Source organism: Trachinotus anak, unplaced genomic scaffold (assembly GCF_046630095.1).
Source record: "Trachinotus anak isolate AG129_WGS33_773 ecotype Australia unplaced genomic scaffold, CSIRO_AGI_Tana_v1 ptg000021l, whole genome shotgun sequence".
NCBI classification, from domain to species: Eukaryota; Metazoa; Chordata; class Actinopteri; order Carangiformes; family Carangidae; genus Trachinotus; species Trachinotus anak.
The window spans coordinates 6,145,254-6,162,073 of NW_027273872.1; the positions used below are offsets into that span (position 1 = coordinate 6,145,254).

Consider the following 16,820-nt stretch of genomic DNA (forward strand, 5'->3'; position numbering starts at 1 on the left):
AATAGAAACTGTGTTAAACTGGGACTCTAACATAAACAGGTGCTTCCCTATTCTTAGAAACCACACACATTGTGTGTAGTTTCACTTTTTTTTTTTTTTTTTTGGATTAAGCAGCAGAGGCTTTTTGCTCTGCCTTAAATACAAATAAATTGCACAAATAAGTATTGAAATGTGGCCATCTTACTCATTACTTCAGTGCAAAGCTCCAACACAAGAAAAAAAAAATCCCAAAGTCAAGGTGAAGGGATTTCCCATCACCACTGCTCTTCCAAACTACCTATCTAACCCTACCTAAAACTGCTACCACACTGTTATTGATGAGTTAAGGTCCTAAACATTCATACTGGAGGTTAAGGTTGTATGTGCTCATTGAACTGAAGTAAACTGAACAGGTTTGTCAGAATAGAAACGTGGTTAGTCATGAAGAGACAGTTGTCACATGACTGTGGAATAAATGAGTTGTCACACTGGCACAACTACTATTATATAAGAAAGTAAATGGTGTGAGTGTTGTAGTTTGATTCTCATGTGCTGCTGTGATTCCTACTGCTTTATTTAAAGAAATGGACCCAGATTACTGCAGAAATGAAAAGTTTCTCATCAGTCCCTGACCAGTTGGCCTCTGCTGCTCACCTCTCTCCTGCTGTCTGGACACTAAAATTGTTCTTGGGATAAGAGCCACTGAGGCTCGAAGGGGGTAGTACCATTGAGGGGTTTTGAATTCCACTGTGACAGGACTTACTAAAAATTTATGTGATGGTCAAGACAAGAGACACTTTAATTGCCTTATGTCCTGCCAGGATCTCCATGACAAAAGACAAATCTGTAAGAAATCTGGGCATCACTAAATTTGGACCTCAGTTTTATCAAGTCAACTGTGAAATCTGCCTTTTATAATTTAAAAAACACTACCAGAATCACAGACCTGTTGTCCGGACGTGACCTTGAAAAGCTGATTCATGACTTCCAGTCAGATTTTAGAATCAGTTTTACAAACCTCTAATTAATCAGTCACCGTTCTTGGCCCTAAATACATTTCTCAGTTGTTAATTCCTTATGAACTCACTAGACCCCTCAGATCATCAGGGACTGGTCTATTAGTTTTTCCTTGGCTTGACACTGAGCATGGAGAAGCAGCTTTTAGTTATAAGTGTTTTTACATGTATGTTTACATAATTTTAATACATATTCAGTATGTCATCCCCTCATGACTATTTGTTAGTTCGAACAAACCACAGCCTGTATGTATTTGTGTATTCACTGATGATCAGTGTGTGTATTTCTTCAACAGGCCTGTTGTCTCTGCCTGCTACCCCAGTAGGATTCCAGCTATCAGAGCAGAACAAAGATGGACTCTGCTGATCATAACAAACATTCAGCCACCGAATGAACCGACACACTGAGACTGGAAGGAGGTTAGTTGTGGGAAATATGCTGTCAGCCCACACAGCAACTGGTCTGGGTCTGTGTATTGTGTGAGTGTTTTTGAGGGAAATCTCCATGGTGTGTGTGTGTGTGTGTGTGTTGTAAAATGTTTTCACTTTTAATTTCTGTACATAGGGGAGACAATTATGCTTTTGTCATTGTTACACTACGTTAACATTTAGTATGTGTGTGTGAAACATAACAAACGAGCATTATGTGTATGTGTGTGTTTCTGTTTCACCCACAGACCTGTGTCTCCTCCTGGCTTTGTTGTATATGTTGCTCATTTTCTGTGAGTGGGGTCTCTCCCTCTGTGTCGGAGGGACTGTCCTCAGGATCTGTTTGTTGCTCCTCGTCTCCATGGCAACCCTCTTCAGCAGGCTCACTGGGACTCACCCTGAAAATAAAATTCAAAAAGTAAATGATACAAGCAAAGTACCTGTATTTTAAATACAAACTAATAACTTCACACTTTGCTATACAGGTGAGGATAAACCTGCTTATTTTAGTACGTCATGTAAAACCTTTATGATGTCATGTCGCCTTCATGGTCGAAACCCACAGATTCCTTTACATCTTGTTTTGTCTCGGAGGTGACTGACTAGTGAACAGCTGCTCCTCTCAACAAGTACTACTTTCTTATTAACATCACTGCTGCCAACATGTTTACCAGTAACCTGACCCATCTGACTGGCTTTGTGCCTTTGTACACAGTGTTCACTATGTCAAATATGTTTCTTTAAGGTCATCCGATGCCACTTTCGGCCGCTGAGGAATCTCTAACGCATGTTTCTACCAGCAGGTGCAACTTCAAAGTTTTGCCAAAGGTGTATAAGAAATGTGGTGGCAAGTGTTTAGTCTTTGTTTAAAGGTCTTATATTGTACAAAGTGAGATTTCCATGATTATAAAGCAGTTCTAGATGCTATAGGAATACTGTGAAATTATCAAAGTGTTTAATCCAATGGGAAATGCACGCAGCCCGTACTTCGGAAACTGTACCTTAAAATGAGCCGTAGGGACTTCCGTAACTTTGTGATGTCATAACTATACAGTTGAGCATCTGTTCAGCTCATTTCAGCGCCAACTAACCATCACCATTTGACACAACTGTGTAAGAGGAGACGTAAAACTATTGAGATAGTTTTTGATACTTAAAACCAAAAATATATCTTGGTATGAATGTCAAAACTTCAAATAAAACACTAGAAAAGTGGGCCCTTAAGTGCTTTTGGTTTTTGAGTATGTGTACGTCTGTATTGTATTGTGTGTTTCAGTCTCAGTGTTTCTGTGTGTGTACTCTCACCCCTGGCTGTCATAGTTGCTGAGGTCTTGGTCGATGGAGGTTTTCAGCTCAAAGAAGTGCTGCTCCACTGCCGCTCTGATGGTTCGCTGAATTATTCTAGGAAAATACACAAAAATACATTGACTTCATTCATTTTGCAGAGATTACTATGCGTATTTATATTTTTTATTGTGTGTGGTTTGGGAAGATGCATTATGTCTTGACTAAAAAAACGTATTTAGTTGTGACACCTTAAATTACAACTAAACATATATTTAGCTCATAAGGGTGACTTCAGTGGACATGAAGCTTTGAAACTATGTGCAACTTTGTATTGTGTGTCCTGTTTGCCTGGTCAGTGTTGTTCTGTCACTGTGTTTATGTTTTAACTGGGACCTGCCAAAGAGGCTGCAGTTGAAAATTAGCTCTGTTTAAAATCATGTTTTATAATAAGTAACAATGGAGTCCATGTTTCTTCCGCTGGAATGAGTTTAGTTCAACTGTAATGAGGGTAAACTGTCACAGCTCAGTTTACTGATGGCTTTGTCCAAACAGGACCAAAGCTAAAGATTTACCTTTACTTCACTACCGTGTGTTCACTGTTTGTTCAGTAGTGGTGGGACTGGGAAAATATCCAAGTAAATCCACAAAAATGAACAACCTCCAAAGTCAACTTTTGTTTTGGACTAATTTTGGGTTGTTTGGGTTTGGTTGATAACAGACCTCTGTAGTTTCCAATAGTTAAACTTTAATTCTGCATAGTTCCATTCACTCACAACTATGACCAGAATTCAAGCAGCAGTGAAGTAGGTCATCTTTAAACTATTATGTATCTGACAGATACAAACTAAATAATGTCAAAGTCTGTAAAACATTCTGATATAAAGATTGAAAATATATGTCAGTAAATGTTGCAACGCTGACTGCTTAAACTAAATGGAGAATCCAGTGCTGGAGTTATTTATATTATTATAAGTTACAAGTTTTTCTGCCATTGCAAAATAAGTACCACCTACCTCCTGTATTATTGCTATTTTAGTTCTGTAACCTGCACTGTACCCATATTTGGGAACAAAACAAAACATACACTAATATGTCCAAAACTAAAAATATGCTACTACAAAACTATACTACAAACTCCCTCAGCTTCAAAAATCTAACATGACCAACACTGCAGTTATTTTGTAATCCTTAAAACAATCCTATTTCCTCTTACTGATCAGAACAAAGACTGTAGTGTTTTAACACTAAAGCTCATTGATGTGCAATCCTCTCTTACTTTAAATCACTGAACTGTCTCTTAATTTATGTGCTCTTCTGTTCAGTTACACTGAATCCAGTAACCTCAGTGGATTGTTCAACCATTTATTTCAGATCTTTGATTCAGATGAAGGTTTGCCATTACCCCGTAATGATGTGCAGATTACAACCTTCATCTCTGTAACCACATGTGATCCTCCTCACACAATCCTACCTGTCATCAACCTCTATTAATGAATGAACTCCACTAATCGATTAACAGACAAATGGCTGCAGCTTTAAATGGCAGACTAATGTGTTTAGCTCCTTGCCAAATACAGGAATATATCTGGCAATGAGGTTATAATATTTAGAGGGATTTACTAAGGGTCAGTAATGTATCAAACATTTTACGAGTCCGATAATCACTGAAACCTTTTCTTTCCCATTCTGGGCTATTTGACAAGTCCGTATTAAGTCAATAACCTGGCCCTGTTCTAAAAGGATTAATAATGCTTAAACTAGAGCTGGAGAGGAGAGGACATCACAGCCTTTAAAAGGTAACAACAACAGACAAACTTTGACCTCTGCTACACATACATGCAACTGTTGATCCACAGGCTCTAGTAAGATTTTATTTAGCTTGCTTTATTTACTGGACTACGTGTGTGTGATCATCGTGTGTCCCTTCGTCTTTCACTCTTGACTTCTTGCAGGCTGTTAGCTTTGTCTCTCCTCCAGCTTAGACAGCAGTGAAGGTTGAAGACCTGGTAGAAACAGACATGAACTGCTCTCTCCAACTCCTCCACACCAACTGCTCTCCTGATGGACTGTACCTCATCTGGTTTAATCTATGTTCCCCCAACTTTTTTCTGTACATTTATATTATTTAACATGTCTACTCTTTAGTTAAATGTGCTCTATACCACTATATGGTACACAGTCACCAATGAAGTTAGATGATTTTAAATGGAAGACTTGGAGCTGGAACCTAACTGTGTTTGGGTTTCACAACTATGTCCATTTAAGGCAAAACCTCATAAAGGTGCTGGGCCCAGGTCAAATAAATGTGTGTGAGCTGTGGATATTTCAGCCAAATATACACTTTTGTGCACACATTTCCCACTCTCGCCTGCAGCAGCAACTCTGCCTCCTGCTGCAAGAAGCTCCACTAGTAATAACTATCGACCACACACAAACACAGCCACATGTACTGATACAAAACACACACTCTGCCCAGAGAGGCACCGTGTTTTATTGCTGCTATTGTCAAAATTTTATCTAAATCCTTCCATGCCTCCTGGCAGAGGACAGGCCTTTTGAACACATCCTGGTAGCCGGAGGACAGCGAAGACATTAATTACACTCAGGGACGTAAGACTTTCTAGGCAACCAAGGTCCTTGCAGCTATCTAATGCACTTCTGGAAATGAGCGAACAGTTAATGTACTCGCATGACACCTGGAGGGCAGTCAAACATCTGGTGAATGAAACTCAAGTAACATGTTTTCCAGTTCCAGCTAGGTAAGTATTCATGTTAGTGTAAGTATTCTTTTTTTTAAATTTGTGGTCAAAAACCTCTCATCTTTTCATGAAACGTGTGTATGTTGTTAGATTAATGAACAACAGGGTGTTACAGCAAATCAAATGATGTGAAAAAGTGTAAGTGTTTACTCTCAACCTCCTGTACAGCACACAGTCAGTGTCCCAAATTGCTCAGAGCAGAGCAAACAAACTGAGTCCCTCATCCATTATATTAGTGAGTTAAAATTACTAAAGCTTTGTAGGTGACATTTTCAGATAGCTTGTCTCGTTTGATCAACAGCCACACAACCAAAGATTTTCAGTTTACAATGACATTGACAAAGAAAAGCAGGAAATCCTCTCATTTTGGAAGCTGGAACCAGAGACTTTTGGCATTTTTTCACTTTTTTTGGTTGAAAAGAAAAACAAAAGAATCACTGAAATGATGAACTCAAAAATGTTGACTAATTGACTAATCATTTCAGCTCTAAAACAGGTTATCCGATTGTCTGCTTAGAATTTCATCTTGCACTGATTTTTGTTTATCTAGATTAAATCTGACTAATAAACATTTATTTTTTAAACATACAATGCTAAGCCAAACAGGTCATTCTTGGCATGTTGAAAATTATGAAAAAGCCACCCTGACAGAGAAACAATGTGCCACTAGGCTGAAACAAAAATGAGCTGATCAGCAGAGTATTAATTTGATAACCGATTAATAAATTAAGCAATTATTTGAGCAAAAACCATCAAACACTTCCAAGTCCAAGCGTCTAAAATTGTGATGATTAACCCCTTCTGTAATAATAAAATTAAATATCTTATTGTGTTAAACTGTTGGCCTCGACTAAACAAACAATATGAAGATGTCACGCTTTAAAAATGGTGATAAGCATTTTCTGGCATCTGAGAGACCAAAAAACATGACCAGATCAATTCCTACAACACGTTGATGTCAACAGATGCAAATGGTGAAAATGAGAATGTGACTACTCTGAATGGACCATTCGCAGCCATTTCATGTGTTATTCCTGAGCACTGAAACAGCTTGTGTTAGTGCCCTCAAGCCTTCAGGTCAATTAACTCACATAAATGTACAGCACCATAGAAAATGGTTTTATTCCGTTTGCATGTCATGCAGAGACCTGAAAGTCATGTGATTGTTGCGTTCATGTCAGGGGAGCGAAAGCACAGAGCCATGCAAAAGGCTTTAGCTTAGCTTTATAATCAAAACACAAGGTTGGCTTTCCTCCTTATTACTTCCTCTTTAGCTCTTAACTTTCTCTAAACTTGACTCTTCTCAGCGCTTCCTGCACTCTTCATTCCTGTTGTTTTTTCTGCCTCTGGAGCAGATGGCTCTAGTGTCCCTCTTCACACTTCAGCTAATCTAAATCTGTCTTTTACCCCTTCTTTGCAGTTTTTCTATTATTCTCTTACTATAAATTGCAGGATATCAGTGCTTAGCTTAACATTTTTTCTAATTAGTTTCTTAGGCAGCTAGAATTTTAGGTGTGTATATTAGTGTGTGTAGAGAACAGAGAATGTTATTGTGAGTGGATAAAATTACAGGAGCGTGTGTGTGTGTGTGTGTGTGTGTGAACTTACTCAGCAGAGTCAGCAGGCAGGATGGATATGGGGGAGAGGTGGGAGCTGTAGAGAAAGAGAGAGAGAGTGAGAGGGGAAAAGGACAACATGGTTAGAACATCGTGTACTCCTCGACTCCCTTCCCATACTGACATGAAATGACCTTGGAGAGTGTGGGTGTTGGGCAGCAAGAGCCAAAACAGCGAAGAGGAATGAATGCACCATGAATGTGTCTGTGTACACTGTGAGTCAGAAGCAGAGAGAGGATCAAGCACTGAGTAGTAGAGGTGAAAGAGAATGAAATCTATTGTGTCAAGTGACAATCTCAAGAAATGCACCCCACACACACAGACACAGACACAGACACAGACACAGACACAGACACAGACACAGACACAAATAAATTTTGAGTCAGTGGCGCCACTCTGGGTGGGCAGATTGTTATTTAGGCTACAGGGCTTTGCTAAACCCTGCTGATCAGATAGAAGGGTGTGTGTCATGTCATATTTGTTCTTCCATGTTCCTTCATAAGCAAGTGTGTGTGCGCGCGCGCATGTGTGTATGAAACTAGGAGGCGGCTGAGATGTGCCCGTTGATTCAGCAGCCTGCCGCTGGCCTTACAAACGCACTCAGTGCCAAGCACGCAAGGACTCCAGACTTATATAACACCTCTGCACACACACAACACAAGGTCATTTAGACTATGCCCAAGAGCATGGGTAGGTCTCATATATACTATGTGTGTGTGCGTGTGTGTACGTGTGTGTGCTTGTGTGTGTGGTCAAACTTGTCTCATTAGGAAAACAGCAGCTGAGGTTATGCAAGTGTTACGTGTGCATTGGCTCTTTAACACAATCACACAACCACACGCCTAATGCAGCAAGAAGTCTTCAGGTAGATCGATACAGACTGAATTATTAACGGCAGATAGGAACGATAATGCCCTCCATCTTTATGCTTCTTTTCTTCTAATTCCTTCTCTTGTTTTGGGCTATTCTTTCCATCCTTCAGCTGCTTTCAACTCTTTTCTGCCCTCCTCGCATCATTTCTGGCTCCCTCCTTTCAATTATGATTTTTTTTATTTGATTTTCTCTCTACAATCTCTTGTTCTCATCAGTTTTTTCTCTCCATTTACTCCATATCACCTTATTGATTATTCTCACCTGCATCTATAACCATCTTTCCTTTCTCTTATTCCACCCCATGACCCTCCACACAAACATCTTTCTTCATATTCATATCATCTCTACCTTTTGCTTATCTTTTTCTCAACTTTCTCCCTTCTCCATCTTCCTTCCCTCATGTTTCTTTCCTCCTTAATCTTCTCTCCTCCTTTGGTTCTGACTGACTTTGAATGTAACAAGCATCTCACATTCCCTTTCTGCCACTGTTACCTTGATGAAGCTTGTGTGCGATGAAGACAGAGACAAAAAGAAAGAAGGAGAGTTGCTAGTGTTGCAGAGATCAAACAATAAGTTTGCCAAAATGTTGCCAAAAAAAGTTGTTGTGAGGGAAGAGGAGTAAGTTAATGTGAAATCATATACTAAATAAAGACTCTCTTTTGTTCTCTTGCCCTCCCCAGTTGATTAACTTGGATCACTTTGTAATAGCATCTCTAGTATTTTGTCTGTCTTTCTCCAACGTCCTACATGTACAGTATATCTCAATCAGTAATTATCTGGACTGAGTTTACATTAGATAATTTGTCATTTAAGGCTCCCCGCTCTTTTCTTTTCCTGTTAGTTCGAATGGAGAACTGCCCTTTAAACAGTTACACCCTGCAGCAAAGACTGTCTCTTTGAAGGCACCCTTAATAGCATCTGAGTTCTGCAAGAAAGGAACCATGCTGGGTGGCTGCATCACTAACAATAGATGCTTGATAGGACCCTCAAGGATGTTACATAACCTCCATGGGCCTTAAGTAGCAAAGATAATATCTGATCTTACACCATTTTGCCCCTGAGGACTTGAACTAAAACCGTTGTTGGCCCTTAGGGATGTTCTTGCCCTCCTCAAGCTCCCTAAGCAACAAAGATAACATTTCTGTCGGCGTCAGTTAAGCCTTAAAGGACCGTACATAACACCCTTTATAGAGCCCTTTAGGGTATGTCTTCCCTGACTAGGACACTATGAAGGGCAGATAGGATCATGGAAAATTCTAGGTCCCCAGTGTAGAATAGTGAGGTTTTGTATCAGGATGGAATATTTCATGCAGTTTTCTTTAACTAATCAAGCAGCATAGCTGTCATATTAACAAACAATTAATAAATAAACAAACTCCTGTCCTAATGGTGATTAGGACAGGAGTTTGGCAAAGCACTTTTGATTTCTATCTCACACATCATTAATTAGTTTTGAACAAAAGTTGACAAATAAACGTTTCCACTCTGTTTTAAATATTTACTGTTATGAACAAAATTACTTTTTCTAAAGTACAGTAACATATGATATAAACTGAAGACTGGTCATTTTGATGAAGATCCAAGTTGGATGCATGTTCCAAACCATTTTATGACATATAAAGGTTAAGAATTTATTTCCACTTGAGTTTATGGCCTGAAGCTGCCACATGTACAAGGGTGCCAAAAGAGTAGTAGTTGGCGAATAAAGCCTTGGCTTTCAAAAGTTCTCCATGTAGGTCGGATTAGATCAGCTCCTGCCCTACAGGCACAGCGGCAGTAGTAGCCAAAGACAGAGATAAGCCTTTGATAATGTCTTAAGGAATCACACCTTAGGCCAGCAGTAATATTCTGACATCTGACAGTGAGAGCTACTCAGGTGTTTTTAAATAATGTCACTGCTAACAGACTCAGAGTTTTATTTATCCAGTAACGACTGATCGCTGATGGATGCCACTTTTCCCCTGCTCACGTACCTGTCACCTGCCCCATACTATCAAACTTCTACAGCTACCTTCTGATTTGATTTTTAAATAAAACAAGATTAAAACACAGTAGCCATTATTAGTTAACTATTTTGACTCACTAATTGCTTTATCAACTACATCCTAAAAGCATCTGAGGTGAGAGGCAGAGTAAAAGGAATGCTGTCAGATTCCCTTAGATCACATCAGGCTAATCTGCCGTGTGCTAACTAGATCCCTCAGCATGATCTCAGCAGTAAAAATCTGTTGCAGCAGGTAACCGGAGGCACTTATGCATCATCTGAAGGTTGAATAATGCTCTTGTGATTCCACTTCAATAAAAGAGACATTTATAAAATAACTGATAACATAATAAAATGTCATCTATCTACTTAACCAACCATTCATTGACCTGAAAATTGAAAACATGTTTCGATATCAGCCTCTTGGTAACTTTACAGTTATGGTTGCCTTAAATGCAGTTATCTTTGAAACTCAAACTGAAAATGATATGAACTGGATATGAACTGACAATATAATCGTTTTAAACAAGAGCACCATAAAATTGTTGTAAAAGAAGGTCATAAATGGAGTGTTTTGATAGATTTATTATTGACTACAACCAGTTTATTAGGTACACCTAGTTATTAACTCATGCAGTCTAGCTTTAGTCCTGTTCGTTAGAATTCTTTTACAAGCATTTTATGGTGCTCCTGTATAAAACATTACATTGTCAATTCATATCATATTCAATTCGAGTTATTAAGAGTTTTCAAAAAACAGGATCATAAAGATAACTGCATTGAAGACAACCATAATACGTATACAACAGCCCTCTAATAAAGCCTAAAGGTTATAATGTTCAGTTTTTACTGAAATTGCTTGAGTGCGGTGTTGATTCAACTCTATGGACACTTCAAGTCAGTTTTTGCTGTTGTATAATCAACTGGCGTAAACAGATGGTAGTACTGCATATCACAGATATAGGACAAGAGTATCAGTTTCACACAGCTAAGAGTATATACTGCAGAGCTGAAACGCTGTGCTGTGTATCAGTGGCCTCGTCTCAGCTGACCCAATGACTAAACAAAAACAAAAAGAAATCTCAGAATGACCATGGTCTTGACTGCTGCATTGAAAACAAAATAAGAAGACAGCAGAGAAATTTTGTGTTCTTGGTGCTGATGGTAAAGAAGAAAAAGACAAATTAAGGACTTTCCTATATTACTTACAACAATTATTGAGTAAGGGTTAAAAAGTGTGTGAGTTTGTGTAAGGTGAGTTTGAGGCTGATAATGACTTCACCGAGATGGTGTTGTCAGCAAACTTGAATCTGCTCTGTTCTGGCTCGGAGGTACAAACTACTGCAGTCTATGCATCCACTCACACAATGTCTTACCACACATATACACCAGCCTGCACAAAAAGACATTTTAGTGCTTTGGCCTGCATCTACATCAGACTGTAAGACTTTCCTTCCCTCATACACACACTACAACACACAGAAACCCACTGCAATTCACAGAAACACTCACACAAGCACACACAGAAACATAAGCATCGTCTTACATGTCATAAACAGCTATTATTACTGCCTCTGAAACAGTAAACATTTATAGTCCTTCGTTTCAGGGCCAAGAAACTCTCACAGACTCCAGGAGCAGATGCTAGCATTCAAAACATCCACAACTTGAACACAGAGCTGGAGTTTAGTTTTCTACCTAGATACTGCTCATTGGTTTGCTTCCAACAGCTGCTTTGCACTTGGGACTATTAATGACCAATGCATGTGCTTCTTCATTTGTTTTCTCTTAATTATCCCACAGACATTTGGCCATGTGAGTTTAATGAGCTATTTTGTTTAGGTGACTCAACAAATCTTCCCCTTCTCTGCCTCCTCAACCCCTCTTTAATTCTTCATTCCACTTGCAGAGTCATGAAGAGATGATGCAAGACTGCTGATAGCTTGCATTAAAACTGTGATATTTTCCAGCACAGGCTTAGTGTGCGTATAACTGAATGAGCTTGATAAATAAACCATGCTTGCAAAAGATATTACAGTCTCTGGTGTCACGTAAAGTTCATGTCTAATGATAAAAGTTACAAACATCCTCACAAAGTCCAGATTAAGGCTGCAACTAATGATTATATTCATTAATAATTAATCTGTGAATTATTATTTTGATTCATTTATTAAACGTTTAGTCAATAAAATGGTGAAAAATCACAACTTCCCAGAAAACAAGGTGATATCAAATGAAACAAAATGAAATATTCTATTTTGCAACTAATGGTTACTTTCAATATTTCACAATATGGTAAAAGAAAGTTCATTATTATTTCACATCAATGTGACATTTCCAAATGTCTTCTTTTGTCTGACCAACAGTCCAAAACCAAATGAAATTTTATTCACTATCATATACAGTTTGACACTTTACTATCAGCAAATCCTCACATTTGAGTGGCTGAAATCACCCAAAGGACTTAAAGTTTTAGTCAATGATTAAAATTCTTGCTGATTCATTTTCTGTCAGTCAGCTAATCAATGAATTGGCCATTTGTTACAGCACTACTCCATATTCACCATGGCAAGAAGCCATGCGAGCTGAGTTGCTGCTAACGTTTGCTCAGCTTGTTCTTCTGATAAATAAAGATCCAGATGTCTGATGACTAAAATTCTTCATCTGGTTAAGATATTCAGTGAAAAAAAAGCAAAAAATCAGAAAAACGTGGCTTAAAAAAGTCAATTTTGAGCTTCTGGCAGACAACCACTATGCTGACGCACGCACAAAGGGGATATGATGCCACTGACATGCAACCAAATGAAACTGACCATTACCTTGATTAAAGTCACGAATTTCTGTACAAAACAGCTGGAAAAATTTGGGACAATGTAGGTATGTAACTCAAAAAAAAAAAAATATATATGTATAACATGGGTCTAGTCTAGACTGTTTTAGGCATTTCAATGCAGAAGTTACATATTATATCTTTAATGTGACCAAATATTTATTTGAGAGGACAACTGCCTATTTCTTCCCCTTTGTGTATATCAAAATGCTGACTAATTCTCAGCCCCACCCACCCTACCTTTTTTACACTTAGATTACCTAACATAATATCAGCTGTTAAGTAATTTCATGACCCCTTTTCCTTCACCTTCTCCTGCTCTATTTCTAATTCTAGTTCCTTTGAAAGAAAAGACACAGACTTCCTCATGTCTCTTCTCTTTCATCTCTCCCTGTTAACAAAACAATGAACAAGACACACAATCCCAGCTCATTTCCCTCCATTCTTACATTCATAATAATAAAGTGGAAGGCTTTAAATCCCCCAGCATTAATGTTTCCTCAAATTCATTCCACCATTCACAACTTAATCTTTTCTTCTAGCTTCCCCTATTTAATTGTTTGTTAATCACTTCATTCATCCACTTTGTTGCCCTTTTTGCCCTTTCCATGCACTTCTTTCTCCCACCGTTCCTCATTCATTCATTCATCTATTCATATATCATCCAACCACATATTAGCTTTCTTCTCCAACCATTCAGTCTGCCATCACATCATTTATTCCAGTCAGAGTAGAGGGGTTACATAACCCTGATGTTTACCTCTGCAGCAGAATGTCACAGGCCATTCTCATTTTTCCAGCTGTGTTTTCTCTCACTGTGATCTGTCCTTTTTGTTTTTTTTTTTTTTATGTCAGTGGATCCAGCCTGCAGGTGTGTCAGTGTGAGGAATGACTCTTTATGTCTAGTAGGATGTTTCTGTCAGTTTCTCTGTTGTGTCTCTTCTTCCTTTTTGGACAGTGCCGTCAGCGAGCTAACATGCAGGTTATTCAAGTCCAGTCTGTTTTTTTTTTTCTTACGATCATCCAGCAGAGAAGTCAGGTTGACTTTTAACTGAACTCGGCACGATTTCTGTCTCCTTCTTCTTTTTGCCTGTTAACAACTTGACACATCTCATGTAGGAGCAGTATCTAGCGGTTAAGCTTGTTCTGTCTGAACTGTGAGTCTCTCCTCTGGTCAGATTTCTTCTCTTTCAGTGTCTGGCAGGTTTGCAGGTTGGCCTCGTATCCACTGTGTAGGTTATCCCAGTTGAGCACTTTGAGGTGTCAGCGTCAGTACCAGCAGGTCGAGCAGCAGAGCCAGGGTATCGCCTGGGTGCATTCTGTGGTGTCCTCTGAATGTGTGTATGCTCTTGAATGAGTGTGCGACTGTGTGTGTGTGTATGTGCGCGTGCGTGTGTGTGTGTGTGTGAGTGAGTGAGGCTGCCTCACTCTGCACTCTGTCTGTAAAAGTGCTGCAGTAAACATCCAGCGCCCTGCTAAAATATATGAGCTTCTGATGTAACTAGGCAACAACCCCTGGAGGACCAATGGAATGGGAGGGGCTGAAGTTGTGGAGCCAATCATAAGGAGGGAATGAGTTCTGTGAGCCAATCATCAGGCAGAAAGTGGGAGGGCATTTTGATTCTTTTGCTCCACTCAGGACTGACTATAAACTAAGCAGTTATTACAGCCGACCCAGTGGGCTGTGTAATGGCGTGTACACACACACACAGGCATAAATATATACACAAAATGCACATTAGCACAGCAACACACAAACACACACACCTGTGCCTTTTATATCACCCCCATGAGCCTTCTGTAATGGCAGCCTTTCAAAAGCATTAAGACATTTAATACAGGATCAACCAAAAACAGGACAAGAAGGGGTGACAGTGAGTCAGAACGAGTGGATCATGAAAATGAAGGTATGACAGGACACAGAGAGACAAATACAAACACAAAGGAAAGAGGAGCAAATAATAAAAGAAATGAGAAATGAGGTTTTATTTACCATTTGATTGTCACCTGATCGTAAATAAATTACACTGTGATGTCACAAAGAGAAGCAATAAAGAAAAAGTATATCAACAAAGACACTAAAGAATGACTGACAGAAGAGTAGGTCCAATCAAAACCTAATTAACCTTTTCACTCCAGCTATAAGCTAAATCATCTACTCAAACCACTTTGATTCTGCAGCAACATTTTGTTTAGATCGGGTCAAAACATTTTAAGTTGCATATCATGTCTTGTAGAGATGTTTGGCATCTCAAACAGGAAACAACAGACGAGATTTGTGTGTCTTTGCGTTTAAAGCATCCTCACCCGAGAGCAGTAAGCCGATATAATGCAAAAACTAAACAATAACACAATGGCTCTTGCCGCCACCAAAATCTAGTGATTCTTCAATTCCAGACAACGTGGCTCTTGTTTAAGTGACTAAATGACTAAAAATGACAACACTAACAAAATTAGTGTTTTAGATTCTTGGAAGCACTTGTCTGATCAGGAGCCACAGTGAGAGCAAGATAGCGAGCAGTTATTTTGTTTTTTAAAAGATCAAACTGTAAGGTACTCCAGATAAATTAAAAAAAATTCACAAAGGGCATTATGTCCATAGAGGGCACAGTTCCCAAAAGAGGCTTTGAAGATTAATATTTTTATGACTTTGGATGACAAAGTTGAGCCCCATGTTATTCCACACTGGGTTCCTCCTGTTATTTTTCTGTTAAATATTTTTTTTTTCTTTACTAAAGACAGAATTGAGTAAATGTGGTTCAGTGGTTCATCTACTGACTGGATATATAAGGTGTCCTGCTAGTTGACACCTGCACAAAGTATCCTTGGATGTGACTGATTTGTAAAAATACCTCAATAGCCCCTGACATCCTAAAATAGTTTCATTTTTAACTGTATTATGTTTCCTGTCTGGGGTACACCTGTCTAAACTCTATGACATTCCAGAAATTCCTCAGGGGAAGAAAGAATAAATGTGAAGCAACTTTGGTCACACATCATTAACTCTGCTTTGGCTACAGTTGAGTGCTAATTCACCCTGCCTGGTATTGTTGGTTCTGCTGAATCTAATCTAGAACTTGAACTTTATCTTCTATGACTAACACAATGCAACTACAGTGGCGAGGTGCTGACACAAAGAGGCCTCAGCAGCAGCATGTGCTACGACAATTAAAGTAAATATTTTTCCGTGATGATTTAGGGACGCGCGTGCTGCTTAGAAAGCCAGATAGGACAGCTGTACTCGAACTGAGGGTGAGAACTGATAGCCCATGTATAAGTGTGGTGCTATCTAGGTCAGTTAGTATATCACACTCTGTGCCGAGTGCTTGCACGCAGACCTCGACACAATCAGAAACTGAGTGGTGAGGGTTGGGGGGAAAGCAGGGCAAGAAGTAAAACAAACTAAGGGAAAGAGAAGGAGGTGTTCTACTTAAACATTAACTACTAATGAGTCCAACGGTTATAAAAATGTATCATATCTGAATCTATAAGAATTAATGCTTTTGGGCCATACAATGATATACAGTCCCAGTTAAAAATTTGGACACACTTTCCCCTCTGAGAAAGTGTGTCCAAACTTTTAACTGGGACTGTAGGTACCTCTGTTGAGAAAGGTTATATATCAGATTATATGGCTTGTTTATATACAGTGCATTCCATTGTAATATATGGTGAGGACATGCGCTGTAATGTAAGCAAGGACTGTTTTCAGACCTCTCCCTGTGGGTGCTTTAAAGGACAACAACAACCATTTCCCTGCAAGAATCAACCAAAATCCCTCTTCACTTTAAACCATTGCTCCGGGTTTTGGGATTTTTCACAAAACTTCTATAAAATTATAATGTGCTATGTTCTGATCACAATTTGATTTATCACTTCCTGTGTGCATAGAACTGCTTACACAATATATCAGAATTTAACTGGAGGAAATTAAGTGGAAGCATTTAAGCTAATTAAAGTGATCTAAATATAAATAAATAAATAACACTTCACTAAAAAAAATCTTACCTTGTGTGTAAATCTTGTTTCCTTTGGTGTCATTTTAAG

The 16,820-nt window shown here is 38.9% G+C and overlaps 1 protein-coding gene across 5 annotated transcripts in view; it reads right to left on the reverse strand.

Annotated features, from left to right (window-relative positions):
• fam13b (family with sequence similarity 13 member B) overlaps nt 1-16,820 on the reverse strand; it is a 73,981-nt gene that overhangs the window by 11,886 nt on the left and 45,275 nt on the right. For all 5 annotated transcript variants that reach the window (XM_071457978.1, XM_071457980.1, XM_071457976.1 and 2 more), the window contains exons 8-10: nt 7,079-7,123; nt 2,730-2,825; nt 1,675-1,822 (exon numbers count right to left, since the gene is read on the reverse strand). In XM_071457978.1, the coding sequence (XP_071314079.1) occupies nt 1,675-1,822; nt 2,730-2,825; nt 7,079-7,123 (289 nt within the window). The remainder of the gene's footprint in view (nt 1-1,674; nt 1,823-2,729; nt 2,826-7,078; nt 7,124-16,820) is intronic.